General features: G+C 33.2%; 2 protein-coding genes across 5 annotated transcripts in view; both read right to left on the reverse strand.

Moving 5' to 3' along the window:
- The window catches only part of LOC142343317 (uncharacterized), a 199,289-nt gene that overhangs the window by 57,371 nt on the left and 121,099 nt on the right, over positions 1–20,819 (reverse strand). The window lies entirely within an intron of this gene.
- Positions 376–20,819, reverse strand: part of LOC142342525 (uncharacterized) — a 50,892-nt gene continuing 30,448 nt past the window's right edge. Inside the window, exons 4-6 of one of the 2 annotated variants that reach the window (XM_075393872.1) lie at positions 10,973–11,203; positions 5,111–5,186; positions 376–585 (exon numbers count right to left, since the gene is read on the reverse strand). In XM_075393872.1, coding sequence (XP_075249987.1) covers positions 407–585; positions 5,111–5,186; positions 10,973–11,203 — 486 coding nt within the window. In that variant the 3' untranslated portion in view covers positions 376–406. The remainder of the gene's footprint in view (positions 586–5,110; positions 5,187–10,972; positions 11,204–20,819) is intronic. The other variant, XM_075393873.1, reaches the window with a different exon arrangement.

Below are 20,819 nucleotides of genomic sequence, written 5' to 3' on the forward strand. Positions count from 1 at the left end.
ATCTATTTGAATAGAAGATTGAATGGTTCCTTCTTGTTCACGCACTTAACTAATAATTATCAACATCGCCGGTCAAGACTTTTATCAATAACCGAAGAAGCTTCTACGATAACTATATTTTAGATCTAGTTCAGTTCTAGACAACCAATTTCTAGCCGAAGTCGAGGGAGGCATCTGAGCTGAGTACGTTGAGGTGTGTTGATATAGTCAGTCCCATAAAGTTGCAACGCTATCGAACGTTTCAAAGGTCAAAGTTCAAATATTAAACATGCAGAGATCAGCATTTCATTCTTCATTTGCATGCCAAGAGTTCTTCGAACGTTTGCTTGCGTTGCAACTTTAAGGTAATTACTATACACAAATATGTAAAACTTTTTTTCACTTCTGAATTCATTTGTGTGTATCCTCAATTATTTGTTCCATTTCCTAGTGAATTCAAACGGCTCTCCAAATTGGTTAACCTCGAATTGAGAACAGCATTCGATGTTGACAGTCGCTTGACTTCTGCTTCAAGTGTGTTTATTGTGTTGTTTTGTTTCCTAATTTGGAAGCCAAAATCAGCTTGCTCCAAAAGATTTATTCGACCTGAAATTCATATATGCTCAACGTGTGTTCATTCAACGTGTGTTACAATTTATCAGGTTTTTCTGTTTATTACAAAATCTATCGTACCCGGATCGATTTTTCTCTTCGAATCATTTTAGGAAATGAGGTGAATTGGTGTGAAATAAATTTAATTTTCGCCGCAAAAATTTTTCATTATTGGCAGTGAATGCGGTGAATCTAGCGGTAGGCTTTAGTAAGACTTGCAGTCAAAATTAGCGGTAAAATTCTGTTAGAACTCTAGTAAAACGCAATGAATTATTTCGTTGCACCAAAATTCTTTATTTTGTGTCACCTGTTTGAAAAAAAACTGAAAGCATTAATCGGACATCTTAAATTTTCTCTCATCAGTGACGCCTCCAAGCTGTGACACTAACATCTGAGTTGACCATATAATCATTTGTTCTCTTATTGTTCCGACCCCTCTTGAGGGGGGGGGGAGGAACTATATACCCAAATGGGTTTTTTTTGTTCAGTCAATAGTGGCCGATCGATATATGCATCGTAGAGAGTTGAGACTGGTATCATTAGAAAGCTTGTCCAGTGTAGAATATGGATTTAAAAAGATTTTTTTTTAATTTTCGTTTTTGACAGCGAGATATCGAGGTTTAAACTTTCGAGAAAATAGAGTGAATTCCGCTAATTTCATTCACCTTTCTTCGGAATTTTTGACTAAAATTTCGCCAATTTGATAAAATTTAATAAAGTTTTTCAAACAAATGTTGTTGATTTTATGTTTAAAGACAAAATATATTGTCGGCTATTTTCATTGATTTTTTTGTCACAAATTCCGGCTAAATATTTCACAAAATTCAGACTTTTTCATCAAAAACCGCACGAAATAAGTTTCTTTAGTCCACTCTGATTAAATTTGCAGGAAGTGCACACCCAAACACCACTAACACAATCTTTGTAGAATAAAAAGGGGGCTAATTCCGCTTCAACTTCCGTTGAGAGTGCTCTGTAAATAAAATTTGCAGTTTTTTGCTAACTTCATTCGTTGATTATCAAAAACGCAGCATTTATTTTTGATTTTTTAACAAACAAAATATCTATATCAATGACATTCCAAAAAATAAATATTCCTAATGGACAATCAGCATTAGCAGGACTAGTTCTGTACCAATTTTGGGGCGTTAAAATCCAAAAATAATTCGGATTGTCGTCAGTCGGTTTTTTATTAAAAAAATTCGATCTTTTTTATATTAATTAAATAACAGAACATTTCACATCAAAGCTCACTAGTGATAGGTCCTATTGTCTTCCTAATTAGCTCAAAAATTATTTATCTAGTTGATTGCTTGAAAGCTTATGGTCGTTTTGACTTGACTTATGGCTCATAGAACTTTGCCTCCATTTTTCTCTTAGATTGGTCAACTTGTGTCAGCAATCAAAGAGTGCTCCTTCTTTCTGCTGAATTCAAATTTAGTCTTTATTGCGTTCTTACGCCTTAAGTTATGGTGTTATGTCTTTGGTACTACTAGATTTCACAATTTTTTTTTTAATTTTTAGGTATTTGCCCATTTTTCATGTTTTCTAGTTTTCTCAAATTATCACGTTATTGTCAGTTCATATATCACAGTTTTCGCGTTCAACATAACGCAAAATTGATAATATTTAAATGCTTAAAGATATAGATTGTGGTTCTTTACCGCTTCGACAGTACGTTCTCGAAGAGTTTAATTGAATTTTTAATTTATCTTTAACTGTCGTTTTTACTTTGTCTTTTTAGTCGCATTTAATTTCCTGTACAATGACCCGGTTCGATTGGCTTTTCCTGAAGAGTAAATGAGCTGATGTTTTGATGTTAGATAATGGCTTTCATGACTTTGAAAACAATTGTTTTTTCAAAATGAAAAAAAAAACATTTCAACTTCGCAATTTTGTTCCTTTCATTGTCTGTTTGTTACCTGGTCTCGTTAGTTAAAGGTTAAAGATGACATTATTTTTGTCAAGGGAAGGTGTCAAAAAAGATTGGTGTCACAAAATCTAATGATTTTTAAGAATTCGTTATGACTTTACTGGCTTCGAAACGGGTTTTTCACAAAAAAAAAACAAATGAATTTTTGATTTTTGTCATACTTGACGTTCTTTTTGTAGACGTAAGACATGTTCTGGATAATTGCAGGTCTCAAGGGCTTCCTTTGGAAGAATGGACGAACCTATTCAAAATTTTCATTTTGTATTTAATGACTTTTATGTCTTTGGAATTAAATTTTTTTTCGAAAAAAACAAGTTTTACATAATTTTGCCATTTTTTTCTTTTTTTTTGTCTAATTGTTGCTTTTTTTCAATAAAGAGCGGCCTTATAATACATTATCGTTGTTCGACGAAGGTTCAATCGAACTTATTTTGGGGGCCAAAGTATGGCTTTACGGCTTCCAAAGCATTATCCGGCAAGTTTTAATTGATTTTTAGTTTGTTGTGTGTTTGTTCTTCTTCTTGTAACTGCATAAAAAATTAAATACCAAGATTTCTTAAGTCCCTTCTATAGAAAAATTGGTAATTATAAACCTATGGTATATTGTAGTTGATTCTTAATGGTTTTCATTACTTTGAAACTAATTGTTTTTTTTTTAAAATCAGCGAACTTTCTAACATTAAAGTTTCTGTTCTTTTTTGTCTAATTGTTACCAAGCTTTATTATGATAAGCTGAATAACCATTTTTTTTTCTGGTGAATTAAAAGTTATTTTGTTTATTTTCAGTTTTATCTGACGCTATTTTGACTTTGTTATTAAATTTTGTCGAGCCCAAAAAAAGAACGGCAAAGTGAGGGCTTATCAAAACCAGAAAATTCTATTCACTGAAAATGACTTCTAAGTAGCGTTTTGCAATTAGGCTACGGCTCTGCAATGAAATCTACCTGCAATCATAACCACCCCGTTAGATTATGAACCCAGATAATTGATATTCACCCAACTTTAAAATGGTATACGTAATTTCTAGCGGATAGAATTACCTCTTATTAGGCTGAACAAGCCATTATCAAAGCAAAAACACAACACGCAAAACGCAAGGAAATGTTAAGTAACACGGTAATCAGAAAGGCGCGGACAGTTGTTAAACGATTTCATCCTCTTTGTACGGTTGCCCACGTTGAGGTCGCGCTCGAAATCGCCTCTGATCAGACCATCCCAGACAAGTGGGACCTCTGATCAGACCGTCTCAGACCGAAGTAACCTCTGATCAGACAAGAATGCACTCGAAGATCATTGTGCGCTCGAAGTGCGCTCGAAGCCGCCTCTGATCAGGCGATTTCCAGACCGAAGTGACCCCTGATCAGACAAGTTTCAGACTATTGTCCAGACGAGTTCCAGACCATTGTCCAGACTAAAGTGCGTTCGAAATAGTCTGATCAGAGAATGATTTTAAACATGAACAAATCTCTCAATATCGTTATAATATATTCATTTCCACTATCATTTTATCAATCTTATATTCAACTAACAAAAAACCAATCCTGAAAGTATTGTTAATGAAAGTAAATCGAAAAAAAATGATAAAAAAATTACTGAGTATGCCATTTTTTTATGCTTTTAACTGAAAAAATAAACTTAGACAGCTCTGCATAAAAACGTCTTGATTTACTTTGATTCAAAATCTTTTCTTGAGGGGACCGGCAGTTGTTATCAGCTGGACCCCTTGGTTCTGATCAAACCCATCAGATTTTCAGATGAAGTTACGATCAGAATGCTGTTTTATTGTTGTCTCTTAACCGAGACAACAAAAGTCAGTAAGAAAACAAAAAAAAACTTGAAAAAAATGTCGCTCGAATTGGTCTCTGGTCAGACTAGTGTGCGCTCGAATCGGCCTCTGATCAGACTTGTGTGCGCCTGAAACTGTCTCTGATCAGACCGTCCCAGACCAAAGTGACCTCTGATCAGACCGTCCCAGAACAAAGTGGCCTCTGATCAGGCAAGTTCCAGACCATTGTCCAGACAAAAATGCGCTCGAAGCCTTTTCCAGACCATGTAATTCGAGCGCACCGGGAACATGTGTGCGCTCGAAACTCGTCTGATCAGGGGTCACTTCGGTCTGGCCACCTCGACCTGGGTGATGCTTTAAGGATTCCTTTTCGCTTTCTGTTTCTCTTTTTACGTTTCAAAGAATTTGAATTGTATTTGGAAGCTATATTTTTTTGAAGATTTCAAGTTTTCTTGTTTATTGGAGTCAAATTGGAGAAGTGATTTTGGAGACAATTTTTCACTCTAATTTCAATGTAAAGTGAGAAAACGGTGTTTGAACAAAACTTCACTTTCTCGATTGAAGTTTTTTTGTTCACATTGAGCAATTTGACTTCAATTTTTGCTTTCTTTTTCAATTTCTTGGTCGGATTTTTTTCTTAGCCGTTTTTCCAATCCATTTATGGTCCATTCTAGGTCTAGTCCTTTGTGTAGCCAATGAAAATTCTTTGAATTGTGTCAGAACTGGGCATGATATGTTTGTTTTCATTATTTTGCCTGGAAATTGTTCACTTTGAGAGTTTGAGAGCGTCAGTCACTAACCTTCACAGTCAGACTCAACGTCGGAGACCCTGACTGAAAGTAGTATGAAGAGCAGAAGCATCACAATGCACAGGGCCTAAGCAGAAAAACCGCTCATTTCTCGAAATTGTCACTCTTTTGCTCTACAGTTACACCTGGTTACAAGGTGGAAAAGGCCAGGAATTTACGTGATTAATACGCCACAAAGCCTAAAGTTTTAGGGTTTAAAAAAAGAACAATGTTAATTCCCTCTGATACACATAAGAATAAAATGCAAATGGTAAAAGAGGCAGTGTAAAGTTAAGAATATAACATTATGTAAAATTATAAAATCACTGAATTACGTGACTAAAAATTTTAACTTACATTAGTAGAAAATGGCCTAAAATGCGAGCATCAAATGTTCTCACAATTTTATAAGTACATCATGAAGACTAAAAATAAATATTAAAATCTAATGCTCTCAATGTCATCTTTCATATAAGTTACCTTTGGGTCCTTCAAAAATTCTTTCCAAAAATATTCTTCCTGTTCCTTTTTTAATGAAGCTTTCGATGTTGTTTTCAGTCTAATATTAGAAAGCAGACTATTATAAGTTGGAATAACTTGTGCAATAAAGGAATCAGTTAAAAACTTATTGTTCTTTCTTATATCGAACGCTATTTTTTGACCTGTTATGTTGTTTTATTCTCATGGTAGAGAAAGGTTCAATTTTACTTGCTGCAAGATCGTTGCTGAGTAAGCGAAAAAAATATTTTGAGCAATGATATTTCAAGAGAAAAGAGACTGGTAATATTTTATTGCGATGTTTCAGATCTGCGGACCGATCGTATTTTCTCCTATTAAAAATGGTTTTTGTTCCTCAATTCAATTGTTTTGCTAAAGTTGTTAGAAATGACTTTTGCAACCCTATCAAAATTAAAGCGGAGTAATGTAGATGACTTATAACTATTAAATTAGGTAATAATATTTTCGTTTTCTCTATTAAACTTTTATTAAGTGTATTCAAAACTTTTATTCCACAAGCCATTCTATTAAGAACTTTTTTTTACTTCTCCATCAAATTTTAGTTTGCTATCAAAAATTACTCCCAGATACTTCACACTATTTGATTCTACTATTTTTTCATTGTCGACATTCAGAACAGTATTTTTAACCTCTTCCTGGCGCTGAACTTCGCTATATTCTGTTTTTTGTTTGTTCGCCATTAACTGGAACTTTGCACAAAAATCAATAACTTTTGAGATGTCATGATCAAATTTTGTTCATGACGATTTTTCATCAGTGTCGGATGTAAAAAGAAAAGTGTTGTCTGCATACTGGACGACCGTGCAATTCTTTACTGTAATTTTTTTCTAAATCGTTGACGTAAATGTTAAATAAGAGAGGTCCTAAAATAGTACCTTGTGGAACTCCTCATTGCAAATTTATCCTAACTGGCTCAATCTCATTTAGAACAACACTTTACGTTTTTTCATTCAAATAATTCTCTATTAAATTGGTTGCTTGTTCGTCAAAACCTATATTTTCAAGTATACTTAACAGCATTTTGTGGTTTATAGATTCAAAAGCCTATGAAAGATCTAAAAACGCACCTGAAACATTTTTTTCTTGTTGAGCTCTAATATTATTTGTTCTGTCGATTTCAGGATAGCATCAATTGTTGAAATTTGCTTTTTATAACCAAATTGACTAAAAGACAATAATTGCTCTCGTTCTAGGAAACTTGTGATTTGTGAACTGAACGCTTTTTCAAAATTTATTGACGAAGCGGAAGTGATAGAAATAGGTCTACAATTGAGTGGGTCTTCGGGATTTCCGTTTTTGAAAAGTTGAGTTACACAAGCTTCTGGAAACTTTCCTTCTGTAATGAAATGATTATTGAGATAACATAGTGGTTCCGCTAGCGCTGCTTTAGCAACTTTTATTACCCAAGCTGGTATTTTCGAAGGACCGAGTGGTTTATTTGTATGAAATGAATCTATGAGCACATTTATGAGCACGTTTGTTATGTATCGGAATTTGAAACATTTTCCCGGAACAGTTTTAGGTGGAATATTGTTTGTTTGTTGCAAGCCAATGAACTCTCCGAGAGTAGAAAATCTGTAATTAAGAAGATTTGCAATTTCCATAGGCTTTGTTATCTTATTTCCAAAACAGTTTATAAAGATTGATTTCTTGTTTGAGTCTTTTCTGTATTACGCAGATCTTGAATGAAGTTTCATATGACTTTTTTACTGTTTAACTACAAAAAACTAGAGAAGTTGCTTTTCTTTTTGACGAACTAAATTGTTTTTAGTTTCATCATCGATAAATCTTAAAAACTTTATAATTGTTAATAGAAAGCTGTTATTAATTATTTGATATTCTAATTACATCTTATTTCCCGTCATTTCACCGTAAAAGTGTTTCCAGTCTTAAATTTCAGAAAGATTTTAAAACGCTACGGCTCAATAGTTTTTTTGTCAAAAAATTTTGTTTTTGTTGTTTTTGAATTTAGAATCACAGATTTAAGAACTATGATTGTTGCAAAATGATCAGTTTTCAAAATTGAATCCGCTAATATGCCTGTTTCGGTTATGAATAGTCGGTTAGTAATACTCGGTTATGATGTAATTGATAAGAGTTGAAGAAGAGTTAGTCATTCTTGTAGCTGTATCAATATTCGATGGTTTAAGATCATAAGGAGAAATTACAGAATGCAGCAAACTTCTGTCGTGCATTGAAATATAGTTAAAGTTGTAGTATCCAGCAAGTATGACAAAATTTCTCTCAGCCATAGCAAGATCAATTCCCAGCACAAATTTTCGCAAAACATGCTAACAATTTTTTTTCGGAAGATTATGATAAACTTAGTACGCATTTCTTTTCTTGTAAGCCCAACTCAACCCATAGACTTTCAGAATTTGCATCTGGAAATCAGTTGAGATCATCGCAAAGACGAGGTTTTAAAAATTTTGGAATGTGCATTATAATACCGCCAACCTTCGTTTTTGTTGTTTGGATGCGATCTTTTCGAAAACAGTCAAGGTTTGGCTTATCTGCATGCCAAAACTCTACTGGATGATTTTGTGACAACCATGTTTCACTGAACTCATAAATGCAGTTGTAAACAATTTCTTAAATGAGTTTTTTCAACAGCAGACGTCCTGCTAAACTTCTGGCGCTGTGATGTAGAATTATTTTTCTGGAATCACAAAATTCTAACTCTTTCATCATAAATGCATGTGGCAAAATTGGTCCCTGCTTTATTCCAACCCCGCCAATTTTTAGTAGAAGGTACCATACAACAACCACGAGAAAAAGAAATGTTGAATTTGGATGCTAAGGCAAATTGTTTGCTGTTACAGCTTCTTTTAATTGAAGTTGTTCGAGATAACCTTAAGTCGAATACCTGCCATTTTAAGCAAAATGTGATTATAAAGAATTACACGCTGCAAAACACCTATAAAACAACAGAAATTGCAACTAAAATCCATTTTATAACGATATGTTTGCCTCTATGGTTTGTAAGTGTTTGACCTACTCACGAACGCACTTTGCGAATACTGCAATGATTGTAAACGAACAAGATTACAAAATGTTAAAATATAATGACTTGAACTTGCATTTTTAATAAACGGAATTTCCTGTTGAAAATTAAAATGTATATTATCGTAAAAGAGAGCGTTGTATTTTGCCATTTGAGTTAACAAGTTGCAGACAAGAAGTATTTTAATTTTTTGGTTTTCTGGTGTAATACACTCGCGCAAAATTTCATTGAAATCATAAATTTTGTTGTTTGTCAGTTCGTTTTTCGGCAGTTTTTTAAGGGAGATTCTTCCATCAATAACAATGTTACGGGACTGAACTCTTCCTTTATTGCGGAGACAAGGTTTTTGTAATCTGAAAATAAGTTTTCTAAATCACTTTTTTGTTTTAGATTAGCATTGCTCCAATCCTTTAAAATGACTGTTTTTATCTTTTTTTATCGAAACTGTGTAATAATTGCGGTTTTTCTTTTGTCGACAAGCCTGGGTACGCATGTATACTGCAGTTCTGAGGAAAAGTCCGATCTCATGCCGGGTGTTCGATGATACTACTAACAATTATAAAAAAAAATTTTCTCCTCGATCTTTAATTTTTCAAATCGTCGAAAAAAAACCTCGGTTTTTGCACTCACATTTATTTTTGGTGTTATTATAGATAAAATAGTTGTTACTTGTGCCGATTTGTTAAAGAATTCACTCACGGTTATCACCTTCTCGGCGATAAGACTGTCCTTCTCTTGTAATTTTTGATAAAATTGGCAATAAATTTTATAAAGACTCGCTTCTGAATAACTATTAAACTTTTCTGCTATGATCTTCTTGATTGGAATATATTACAGGAATAATTTATAATTTTCGATATTTACAATTAGACTTTGTTACAGAATCTGTTGCTTAAAAAACTAGTGTACTAAAGTTTAAAACTAGCAACGCATAAGAAAGTTCTTCAAACGTTTAAAAATTGAAGGTTAATAAGCTACTATACAGAAGAAGGAACTGTTTTTGGTTTTGTGGACAACAGTGGCATCTGTTTCATTTAGCTGAAAATTGTTGATGTCTCAAACAATTTTATTTCCAAATTAGAAATACAAATGTTTTCGCACCTTTTTAAAACCCCATTAAGTTATAATTGTCTCCATGTATTTAGCACCACATTACCCAGTTTGAGGTCACGCTTGAAATCGTCTCAGATCAGACCGTCCCAGACAAGTGGGACCTCTGTTCAGACTGTCCCAGACCGAAGTGAACTCTGATCAAACAAGTGTGCGCTCAAAGATCATTATGCGCTCGAAGTCGCCTCTGATCAGACGAGTTCCAAACCGAAGTGATCCCTGATCAGACATGTTTCAGACTATTGTCCAGACGACTTCCAGACCATTGTCCAGACTAAAATGCGCTCGAAATATTGTCCCAGACCATATGCATGGATGATCGCTGTAGATCTTCAAAAGCGAAAGTATTGCACAAACATACGTGACAATAAATAAAACAATAAAATATATCAATGAAAAATTCATTTTTGCAATAAGCGTGTCCAGATATAACACTGGTTAAAGTCCCGAAGCGAGTATGTCCATACTGAAGATGAACGCAATGCATGGAATGCTAAATTCTGTGTTAGTGGATTCTTATATAGACAAGGAGCTTCGGTAATATGTGCTCCCACGTAATGTTCCCCTCCCGCTCATCAACGTTTTTATTTAATTGTCTACCAAATGAGGAAGAGATGGAAAACTTTTAAAATTTCACATATCACTCGACAAAAACAATGTGCAAAAATAATGCTGCAATAAGTGAAAAATAATGCTGGATTTGAGGGCCGATGAGACTTGCCATTATTGAAAGTAAGAGACACGAAGAACAATAAAACTGTTTATTAGAAAACATTATTTGATGATGAATTAATATTATTCAATCATTAATATTATAGAAACCATTAATTAATTACTTGAGAACATATCACTGGTATCTACATATAATCGAGTTGGTTTATGGTCGTCATTGATGGTGGGATTGTCGAATTAATCGCTCAAATTTATGGTTTATGTACACTGAAAAACTTGTGTTATGAACGTATTTGAAGCATCGGTTCGGTTCAGTTTAGTAGCCATTATTCAGTAATATTACTTCACCAAAGTCAGGTAAGAAATTTTTTTTATAACGAAATTTTAACTTCTAAGTTAACACTAAGTTAACACTCTAAGTTCTGATCTTCGCGATATATCACATAAACCTGAAAATTTTTTTCGAGAAATGGAAAGCTATATTACGCAATTTTTAAATTTCGAATTGGAATGCGAAGTGTTTACAAGTCTAGACGAAAAAAATTATGGGATATATAAGTTTGGCTCACCGTTAGAGCAACGATTGGTATGCCAGCAGATTCATTTAGCCACCTGATGATTCGTAATTTTTTGGTTTTCGTAGATGATGGTTTGGTTTGCTTCTTTTTCTTAAGGGTTGGCTTAATTTTTGTTTTCGTTTTTGTTTCCGTTTCCAATTTTGGGGGAGTCGTCGTCTTAGGAGCATCATCGGCAATGTCTCCGTAACATACGTCCATTGCAAGCACGTCAACTTCTGTGTCCTAGACCACGAAAAATATCAGTGTTAATATCAGAGCCTCTCAGGCACATTAAAATATAAGGAGTAACTGTAAGTGTTTGAAATTATGTCAGGACAAAATACCCAAAGCCAAAATATCCAATGTCAAATTACCCAATGTGACAAATACGCAATTTGACAAAACACTCAATTTGAAGAAATAAAATACGCAAGAGTATATCCGAATGTTGAAACTAGCAGAAGAACTATACAGCATGTTATCTAAGTGAGATGATTTAGAATTTATCAAAGTATATTTTTCAAATTTTATTTGTACAACTAGCGCATTTGGCAATGACTCACAGGCTACTTCTAAGCTTCAGTGGCCATGCCGTGGGACTTGATATGAAACTATGACAACCGAACATCAGATTAAACTATCCGCTTAAATTTGATGAAACATGTTTGTAATGCCGGGAACTAATTTGCATTTGAATTATCGAACAAAGAAATCAATCGATAAAACGTGTACTTAATGATGTTGGGTAGTTTAGCATATTGTCATGTAACTGTTTAAAGATACATTGGCTAATTTCAAAAGAATAAAATTTCGTCATAAGCATACATGAGCAATAAAATAAGAAATAACTTTTTTAGCCCGAATTGATTTGTAATCATTTGAGACCCAATTCAAAGACTTAATTTTTCTTGTGACCAATGATAGGTTATTGCAAACGTCCTAATGGTTTTCTCAATCCAGGATTAGTATCGAGGGGGGGATTATTGAAACTAATCACCAAAAAGGCTCTGTTTTTTCCGGTTTCACTGATATACTAATATATTTGTTTGATAACCCGTGGAAAAGTGGCAAAATCGAGTATTTTTACTCAAGAAATCAAACATTGGTAACATAATGGAAATAATGACATCTTCAACTTAATTATTTGGTGACAAACCACAGTTTTACTGCCTGTATCAATTACGATGACATTACTAACCAGCACCCATATCACATAAAGTGGAAAAATTGGTCCTTTTACAACGTGAATTCCTTAAAACGTATCTTAATGCATATAAAAGACCCCACTTTAATGCCATAAGGAAGCAATAATACTATTTAGTAACTATGCAATTTCTTTTTTTTTTGTCGCTGACTTCCACAAAATAGTTCATTCTTCACTAAAGAAGGGGTACTGCTCTGTAAAGAAAGAAAAAAAGCACAAAAATTATCTACATATGTGAGTGTGAAGCCCGTTTAACTGCTGAAACAGCTGTTGGTGAGTGCATTTACTAAAAGCAATTTTTAAAAACAAAATTCAGGCGCAAATTTGCAAATAATTGAGTTCATTTTGAATACATAAATAGGTCTCAATTTCTCTGCTATGACACTGATCAGAATTTCATTGCATTCATATAGAGATTTTATATTCTGTCATACAATTCATAACGCATTTGCATTTACGTTCCCTGCACGACTTAAAAAAAAATTGTTTCGTGTGTGAACTGATAAGAATCTTAATTTAGCCTGGTATGATTTTCTTTAAAAGAAAATGTTCTTTAAAAGAAAATGTTTTTTAAAAGAAACCCTTGTTTTTAAGGAAAATATTATATGAATTATATGAAATGTATGTTCAGATGCTTTCAAAATTTTTCTTAAGAAAAAAAAGATAAATTTATAAACAATCAGTTAAAATACTATACATATGACAATTAATAGCAAAAATGTAACATAAAAAATGCCCCACTTTCAACACAGCCGCATTTCTTATGCACCATCTTAACTTCGTATCTAAACAGGCTAACATTGAACGGTAATCTCCTAAAATCTCACATTCTGTTTGGACTGAGGCGATAACGACTCAAAAGCCCATTTGTCAGATGACAGCCAATTTGAAAAATTTTTGTCAGAACAGACTTTTTTATTACATTTGTTTTTTTAATAGTTGCGTTATGATTCAAAACCCGCGAAAAAAATTGTGAATAAAACAACAAAAAACGAAATTAGTTCTCTCTTCAAATTGATTCCTCGTTTTGATATTAAATGAAAAAAGTCGAAAATTGGAGTGACTATTATTGAAACTTTACCGAAACATTCAATGCTTATCCACATGTATGTTGTAGGAAAGTGTTTGTGTTCTGAGGAGAAACGGGTATCTTTACTTGCCATAAAAATTTTAGCGAGTTGCTCGTTTTATCACAATATCAGTAAAGAAAAAACATTGCCGCTCGTCATGAAAACATTTCAAGTTCGTTATCAATAAAAAAACGATTCATTTGAAAGTTTTCACCTGGTCTCCAGGTTATAACCTGTGACTTTTACGAATCTCGAATGCACATATCTGTTTTTTCCTTTTTCTCAAAAGCCATTTTGACACCAGGTTTTTAAAATCATTTGAAGAATTTTTTGACCAATTGACAACCTGTAATGTTCTTAGGTTGATTTAATTGTTTTGTTGTTGGAAAATATGTTTTGCACTTGGAAATTCGGGAGGTAAAAATTTTCTCAATTTCCGTTTTTTTCACGGGGATGGTTAGTTTTCAGTGTTTCTACTATAAACTGTGCTTTTCGAATTTAAAGTTTCCCTAGATTTCCGGGGAAGAGATCTCTTACATGTTTTTTAAGGAAAGCTTCTTTTCCAATGGATTGACGTTTTCTTTAGCATCTGTTAATTTAGAGAAACATCTTCTGTCGTTTTTTTTTCTTTTCTCATCTGATTGTCGTTTAGTGTAAATACAAGATTAATATTTCCGATTAATAAGTTCTGAAATATTTTTTTTTGTATCGAAGTTTTTTGCGTTCTTCAGGACTATGAGGAACAGAGTGGTGCTTCTCTAGCTTGTCAATGAGTTCAATGAAGAAAAATAGCGACAGAAACTTTTTTTTTAATTCACACTTCTGTCGTAGCCAAATTGAAAAAAAAAAATCAATGAGAATTTGTTCATCAGTTTTGTTTCTATCAGCTGACTTTTATTTTAATTCAACTCCTAAACATTTTTTGTGCAAATCTCAATTGCAACTCTGCAACTCGTTTGAAAACCTGGATGATTAGCAAACAATTTGGATCAGAAACATAACAGCAAAACTGTGGCATTTGAAAATAATATTTGAACGCCAAAAAAGCACTGCGAATCGCACAACGAAACAGTTCCACGCATAACTAGAACATCAAATCTTCGGACATAGTAGAAAACATAATAATTTTATGAATACATTCAAGCGATCACAGAACATTGGAAAAACATGAAAAACAAATGCAGAAAACAAAAATTCATTAACTCGTTGACAACAGTTTTCTTACAATTAAATAACAGCCATTGCGGTTCCTAAAACGTTTTATGACACCATTCACTTGTGAGAATAAAAGACGAAATTTCAAAAAACTGCAGATAAAACACTATTTTATGAGACAAACACTGGCAATATTAAATTAGAGCCTCTATGACAAGTTTAAAAATTACAACTGTGCAACCTGAAAACACTTATCACATGAAAACTATTTTTGCCGCACAAGAGCAAAAAACTCACTCTCGAAATACGAAAAAAAATCAAAATATTCAATCTAAATTAATTGGAACTATATGACAAACAATTTTCCGCATACTCTTTAAAAAAGGTACGCTAAATGATAAATCAACAATTTTGCTTTCACATCCTTCCACATTATAAAAGTGCAATTATGCTGGCCAGTTTTGATAGAACGAAATTTTTTTGGAACAATTCATGTTTTGTTCTTCAAAAAAAACTTTATCACAGTTTTTGGCATTTTTACTGTTTGCTGATCTTATTGAGTTGATTTTTTTAAAAAAATTTAACTATTGAAGTGGCACTATTAGCAGAATTTCAATTACAATCTAGCGAACTTTTTCTTATGTTCTGTGTGTTGTATATGTTTTCAACGTTTTTTTCGCTTTTGGGAATTATTCGTCTCCTTTAATAATATTATTCACTAATTAATTGTTTTTCGGATATCAAAACGTTTTAAATGATGGGCTATTAATCTTTTTAAATGTAATTATTCTCTGGTAATTAACAGTATTAAGACCAAATTCACGCTTTGTCACGGGGGGGGGGGGGGCGGGGGGACGTCCCCCCGTGACGATCCGTGTACACGCTTTGTAACGAGTGGGGACGTCCCCACCCGTGACGATCCGTGAGGTACATTTTTGAGGTCGAAAAATTGTGTTTCTCAATTTTGCCAGAGGGACAAAAACTTGTAAAAATTTTCTCGATTTGTGCCGTGGACAAAAACTTGTAAAGTTTTTGTCAAACTTGTTCGGTTGGCAAAAACTTACGATATTTCCAGCTATTTTGAGCGGGGGATAAAAACTTGCTAAAATTTCACCGTTTTCTGGAATTATTGAAAAACTTGTGAAAATTTTGCAATTTCTTGGGGTCCATTAAGTTGATTTTAAATTTTAAAAATTCTTAAACCCTTTTCAGTCAAAAGGACTATTCATGGGTTTTTGAAAAACATATAACTGACTTACCTTTTCTTTATTTCAATCTCTTGATAAGTTTTATGCAATATATCAACATTTAAAGCAAAATGGAGTCCTATTTTGGTGGTTTTGATCCAACATCTGGTTTTAATCTGATAGTTTTATTGACCAAATGTTATCCCAGATTGGTGAGTGTGGGCAGATTAGAAAAACCAATAAAACTTCAGTGTCAGGGCTCCAAATTGAGAATTATTGTGTCTGATATGAAATTTGCAGCGTCAGAGGTGAAGAGAATGCAACTTTGCAGAGAAAAAGGAAGAAATATACGTATGAAATGAACAAAATACAAGATTAATATTTCCGATTAATAAGTTCTGAAATATTTTTTTGTTTGTATCGAAGTTTTTTGCGTTCTTCAGGACTATGAGGAACAGAGTGGTGCTTCTCTAGTTTGTCAATGAGTTCAATGAAGAAAAATAGCGACAAAAACTTTTTTTTAAATTCACACTTCTGTCGTAGCCAAATTGAAAAAAAAATCAATGAGAATTTGTTCATCAATTTTTTTTCTATCAGCTGACTTTTATTTTAATTCAACTCCTAAACATTTTTTTGTCCAAATCTCACTTGCAACTTTGCAACTCGTTTGAAAACCTGGATGATTAGCAAACAATTTGAATCAGAAACATAACAGCAAAACTGTTTTATTTTAAAATAATATTTGAACGCCAAAAAAGCACTGCGAATCGCACAACGAAACAGTTCCACGCATAACTAGAACATCAAATCTTCGGACATAGTAGAAAACATAATAATTTTATGAATACATTCAAGCGATCACAGAGCATTGGAAAAACATGAAAAACAAATGCAGAAAACAAAAATTCATTAACTCGTTGACAACAGTTTTCTTACAATTAAATAACAGCCATTGCGGTTCCTAAAACGTTTTATGACACCATTCACTTGTGAGAATAAAAGACGAAATTTCAAAAAACTGCAGATAAAACACTATTTTATGAGACAAACACTGGCAATATTAAATTAGAGCCTCTATGACAAGTTTAAAAATTACAACTGTGCAACCTGAAAACACTTATCACATGAAAACTATTTTTGCCGCACATGAGCAAAAAACTCACTCTCGAAATACGAAAAAAAATCAAAATATTCAATCTAAAATAATTGGAACTATATGACAAACAATTTTCCGCATACTCTTTAAAAAAGGTACGCTAAATGATAAATCAACAATTTGCTTTCACATCCTTCCACATTATAAAAGTGCAATTATGCTGGCCAGTTTTGATCGAACAAAATTTGTTTGGAACAATTCATGTTTTGTTCTTCAAAAAAAACTTTATCACAGTTTTTGGCATTCTTACTGTTTGGTGATCTTTTTGAGTTGATTTTTTAAAAAAAATTTAACTATTGAAGTGGCACTATTAGCAGAATTTCAATTACAATCTAGCGAACTTTTTCTTATGTTCTGTGTGTTGTATATGTTTTCAACGTTTTTTTTCGCTTTTGGGAATTATTCGTCTCCTTTAATAATATTATTCACTAATTAATTGTTTTTCGGATATCAAAACGTTTGAAATGATGGGCTAATAATCTTTTTAAATGTAATTATTCTCTGGTAATTAACAGTAATAAGGCCAAATTCACGCTTTGTCACGGGGGGACGTCCCCCCGTGACAATCCGTGTACACGCTTTGTAACGAGTGGGGACATCCCCACCCGTGACGATCCGTGAGGTACATTTTTGAGGTCGAAAAATTGTGTTTCTCAATTTTGCCAGAGGGACAAAAACTTGTACAAAATTTTCTCGATTTGTGCCGCGGACAAAAATTTGTAAAATTTTCTCAAATTTGTGGGGACAAAAACTTGTAAAGTTTTTGTCAAACTTGTTCGGTGGGCAAAAACTTACGATATTTCCAGTTATTTTGAGCGGGGATAAAAACTTGCTAAAATTTCACCGTTTTCTGGAATTATTGAAAAACTTGTGAAAATTTTGCAATTTCTTGGGGTCCATTAAATTGATTTTAAATTTTAAAAATTCTTAAACCTTTTTCAGTCAAACGGACTATTCATGGGTTTTTGAAAAACATATAACTGACTTAACTTTTCTTTATTTCAATCTCTTGATAAGTTTTATGTAATATATCAACATTTAAAGCAAAATGGAGTCCTATTTTGGTGGTTTTGATCCAATATCTGGTTTTAATCTGATAGTTTTATTGACCATATGTTATCCCAGATTGGTGAGTGTAGGCAGATTAGAAAAACCAATAAAATGTCAGTGTCAGGGCTCCAAATTGAGAATTATTGTGTCTGGTATGAAATTTGCAGCGTCAGAGGTGAAAAGAATGCAACTTTGCAGAGAAAAAGGAAGAAATATACGTATGAAATGAACAAAATAAATGCTCACCTATGTGAAATGTTCCGAAAAAGTACTGAAAAAGTGCTTAAAAGTGTGCGTAAAACAATTCATCTACCACGTTTAAATGATGGGAGAGTTAGAAATCGAGAAAAAAATGAGTAATTTTAAAGTAAAAATTGTTGTTTTTGGACAATTTTATGCAAAATACTTCAACAAAAATCAATTCCATTATGCACAAATTGTTTTGCATTGTGAATGACAGCTAGTGCACACTGGTAATTATGTAACACAAGGTGTTTGAGGGATAATGCAAATGTGATCACGTAATATAGTGTAAAACTTGGGGAAAATTACAAAAAATGACGAAATTTTAACGGGAAAAACTGATGTCCGACTGAACCTCACTGCGTAACTTAGGCAGAATGATAAAATGAGCAGTCTTTTTCCCTTATATACTTAAGAAAACTAACTTCTCTTTTTGTGAAGGAGATTCTTTTTTTCTTTACTTTAGTAAACAGTTTTCTTGTTCTGTTTTTGTTATCCTGATAGTTTCATAGCACTTACAATAACTATAGCTTTATGTCTATAAAGTTCATCTATTTTTATCCTATCTGGACTTGTTTTGCCGACCTCTGATTTATTGAAAGCAGACTAGGGATTAGTTTTAAACTTGTGCATATGACAAAATATGCTTTTGATTTTTTTGTTTCGCAAGTTTTGGTCTCGGCGTTTGAGATTGGTTGGCCGAGTTTTAGGAATTATTATGCCTACTACATGAGCCAACATGTGACTTTCAATTCCACAAGCAATACAGTTTGGTCGTCTCAGCCGCTCTGATTGGTCAGTCGAGTTTAAGCTTTATTACCGTCTTGCACATGTTTGAACACGAGTTGATTTATTATCAAAGACAAGGTGCGGTCTCTTTTATTACCATAAGCATTTCAGCGTGATCGTCTCAGCTTCTTTGATTGGTCAGTCATGTTTAGGCTTTATTACCGTCTTGCACATGTTTGAACACGTGTTGTTTTATTATCAAAGACAAGGTGTGGTCACAAGTTTGAGTTTGTGTTTAAAAAGAAAGTAGTTTGTCGTCGTCTCAAGATTACTTTCATTTTTATCATGATATAGCGCGTTCTGAAAAAACGATATGTAGTTGCCTGTGTGAAAACATATGATAATACTGGAGCTTATATATCGCTGAACTTTTCGAAAAAGAAATCGGAGACAACGAATTTCGCTTCAACAAAGAACTCACTCTCTCTATGCAGGAATTGGGGGAAGTGGGAGAAAATATTGATGCTATCAGAAGAATAACTCTCTCAAAGTTTGCGAACGAGCAGAGCAGTTCTGGCAAAAGGAAGTTACAGCCTGGTTACAGTTTAGAAACAAATGGTCAAAGTCGTAGCTGCAGATTCAAAAAATCAAAAAGCCTCAGAGAGTGATAAAGAGAATTAAACAGCAAAAGAAGATGGTTGAAGCAATGTTTAAACGTACGCCTGAATATTTTCGAGAATTCCAAATATTTTTTCGATATTTTATTTGCAATAGTGAGCCTCAGTCTGATTCTTATCTTACAAAATCTTCGCATACAGCCAGCACAAAAATGAAGATCATTGCAAAATACAACAATTTCATTATCATCTCATTGCTGCTGTTGATCAATTGCCGCAGTACTTCAAGGATACTTCTTCTAAACCATATACAATACCATGTCTCTTCACTTGTTTTCAATTTCTCATTCGGGGGTCTTCTCAAATAGTGAATTATGGTGAAGTGATGGAAAAATATCAAGAGGCAGTCAGTTACAACGACCAGCACAATCTAACTGTTACAATTTCTACGAAAAAATTACGAAATATCAACATGATAATGACACAGGATGTTCAAACGCAAACTGACTTTTTGCCTACTTGTACGATTGAAAGATTTTATAGTATTTATAATGGTGGTATGTACGGTGAGCTTTCAAAAATACTTGATATATAAAAAAGTGGCTATGGTTGTTTGCATGTTGATAATAGTTTGATTTTGACAAATTGTAATATGGAATCGAAATTTTTAAATTAACAATTTTCTTGTTCTGTTGTCTTTGAAGAAAGAATTGAGCGAGCAAAAAAGTTAATTAAAAAAATGTTAGAGCATATGATTAGCAAAGCGTAGCAAATCATTATCGTTCATATTCAACATCAAAGGATATCCATAACCAAACATCACATGTGCAATATAAATGCAAAAAAGTCCACAGAGTTTTGAGTTTTGATTTTGAACTGGCTTAAGTTTGAGTACTTGAGTTACTTCATTGTAAAACTGTACCAGACGGGAATACAATATTTGGTAGTTTTGTATCGGGATTCCAAGCGGATCAGCCAAATAAACTTTGTTTTCGTGAAACAAAATAACCATCCAATGACTTCCTTCATATTGCGCTGGTGAAACATTAACTACACTAAATCCTTTTCTTGTTAGTTTTGGAAAATTGTCTGCTGCAAAAACTCCATAAAAATAATATTTCAAATGAATACATTTTCCTATCAAATAGCGTATTTCATCACTATCCATCGGTGGAGTAGGTGATAATTGAGTTTTTTGTCACCATGCGTTCCAAATTAAAATAAAACGTTGAGCTTCTTCCACCCAGAAATAAAATTTCTACGTTGGCTGCCAATGCTCCGTCAAATGTAAGTTGAACCGAAATTGAGCAATTTTGTAAGTTCAGGATGAATGAAATTAAGAGAAGCCTCTTGCGTTGAAGTTAAGTCAAAAGCTAGAATAAAGTGATTGGGATAATTGTCCAGAGTTATGCCATGCCCACTTTTGTCAAGAAAATCCAAGTCTTCCA

Source organism: Convolutriloba macropyga, chromosome 7 (genome assembly GCF_964194025.1).
Source record: "Convolutriloba macropyga chromosome 7, txConMacr16.3, whole genome shotgun sequence".
NCBI lineage: Eukaryota > Metazoa > Xenacoelomorpha > Acoela > Convolutidae > Convolutriloba > Convolutriloba macropyga.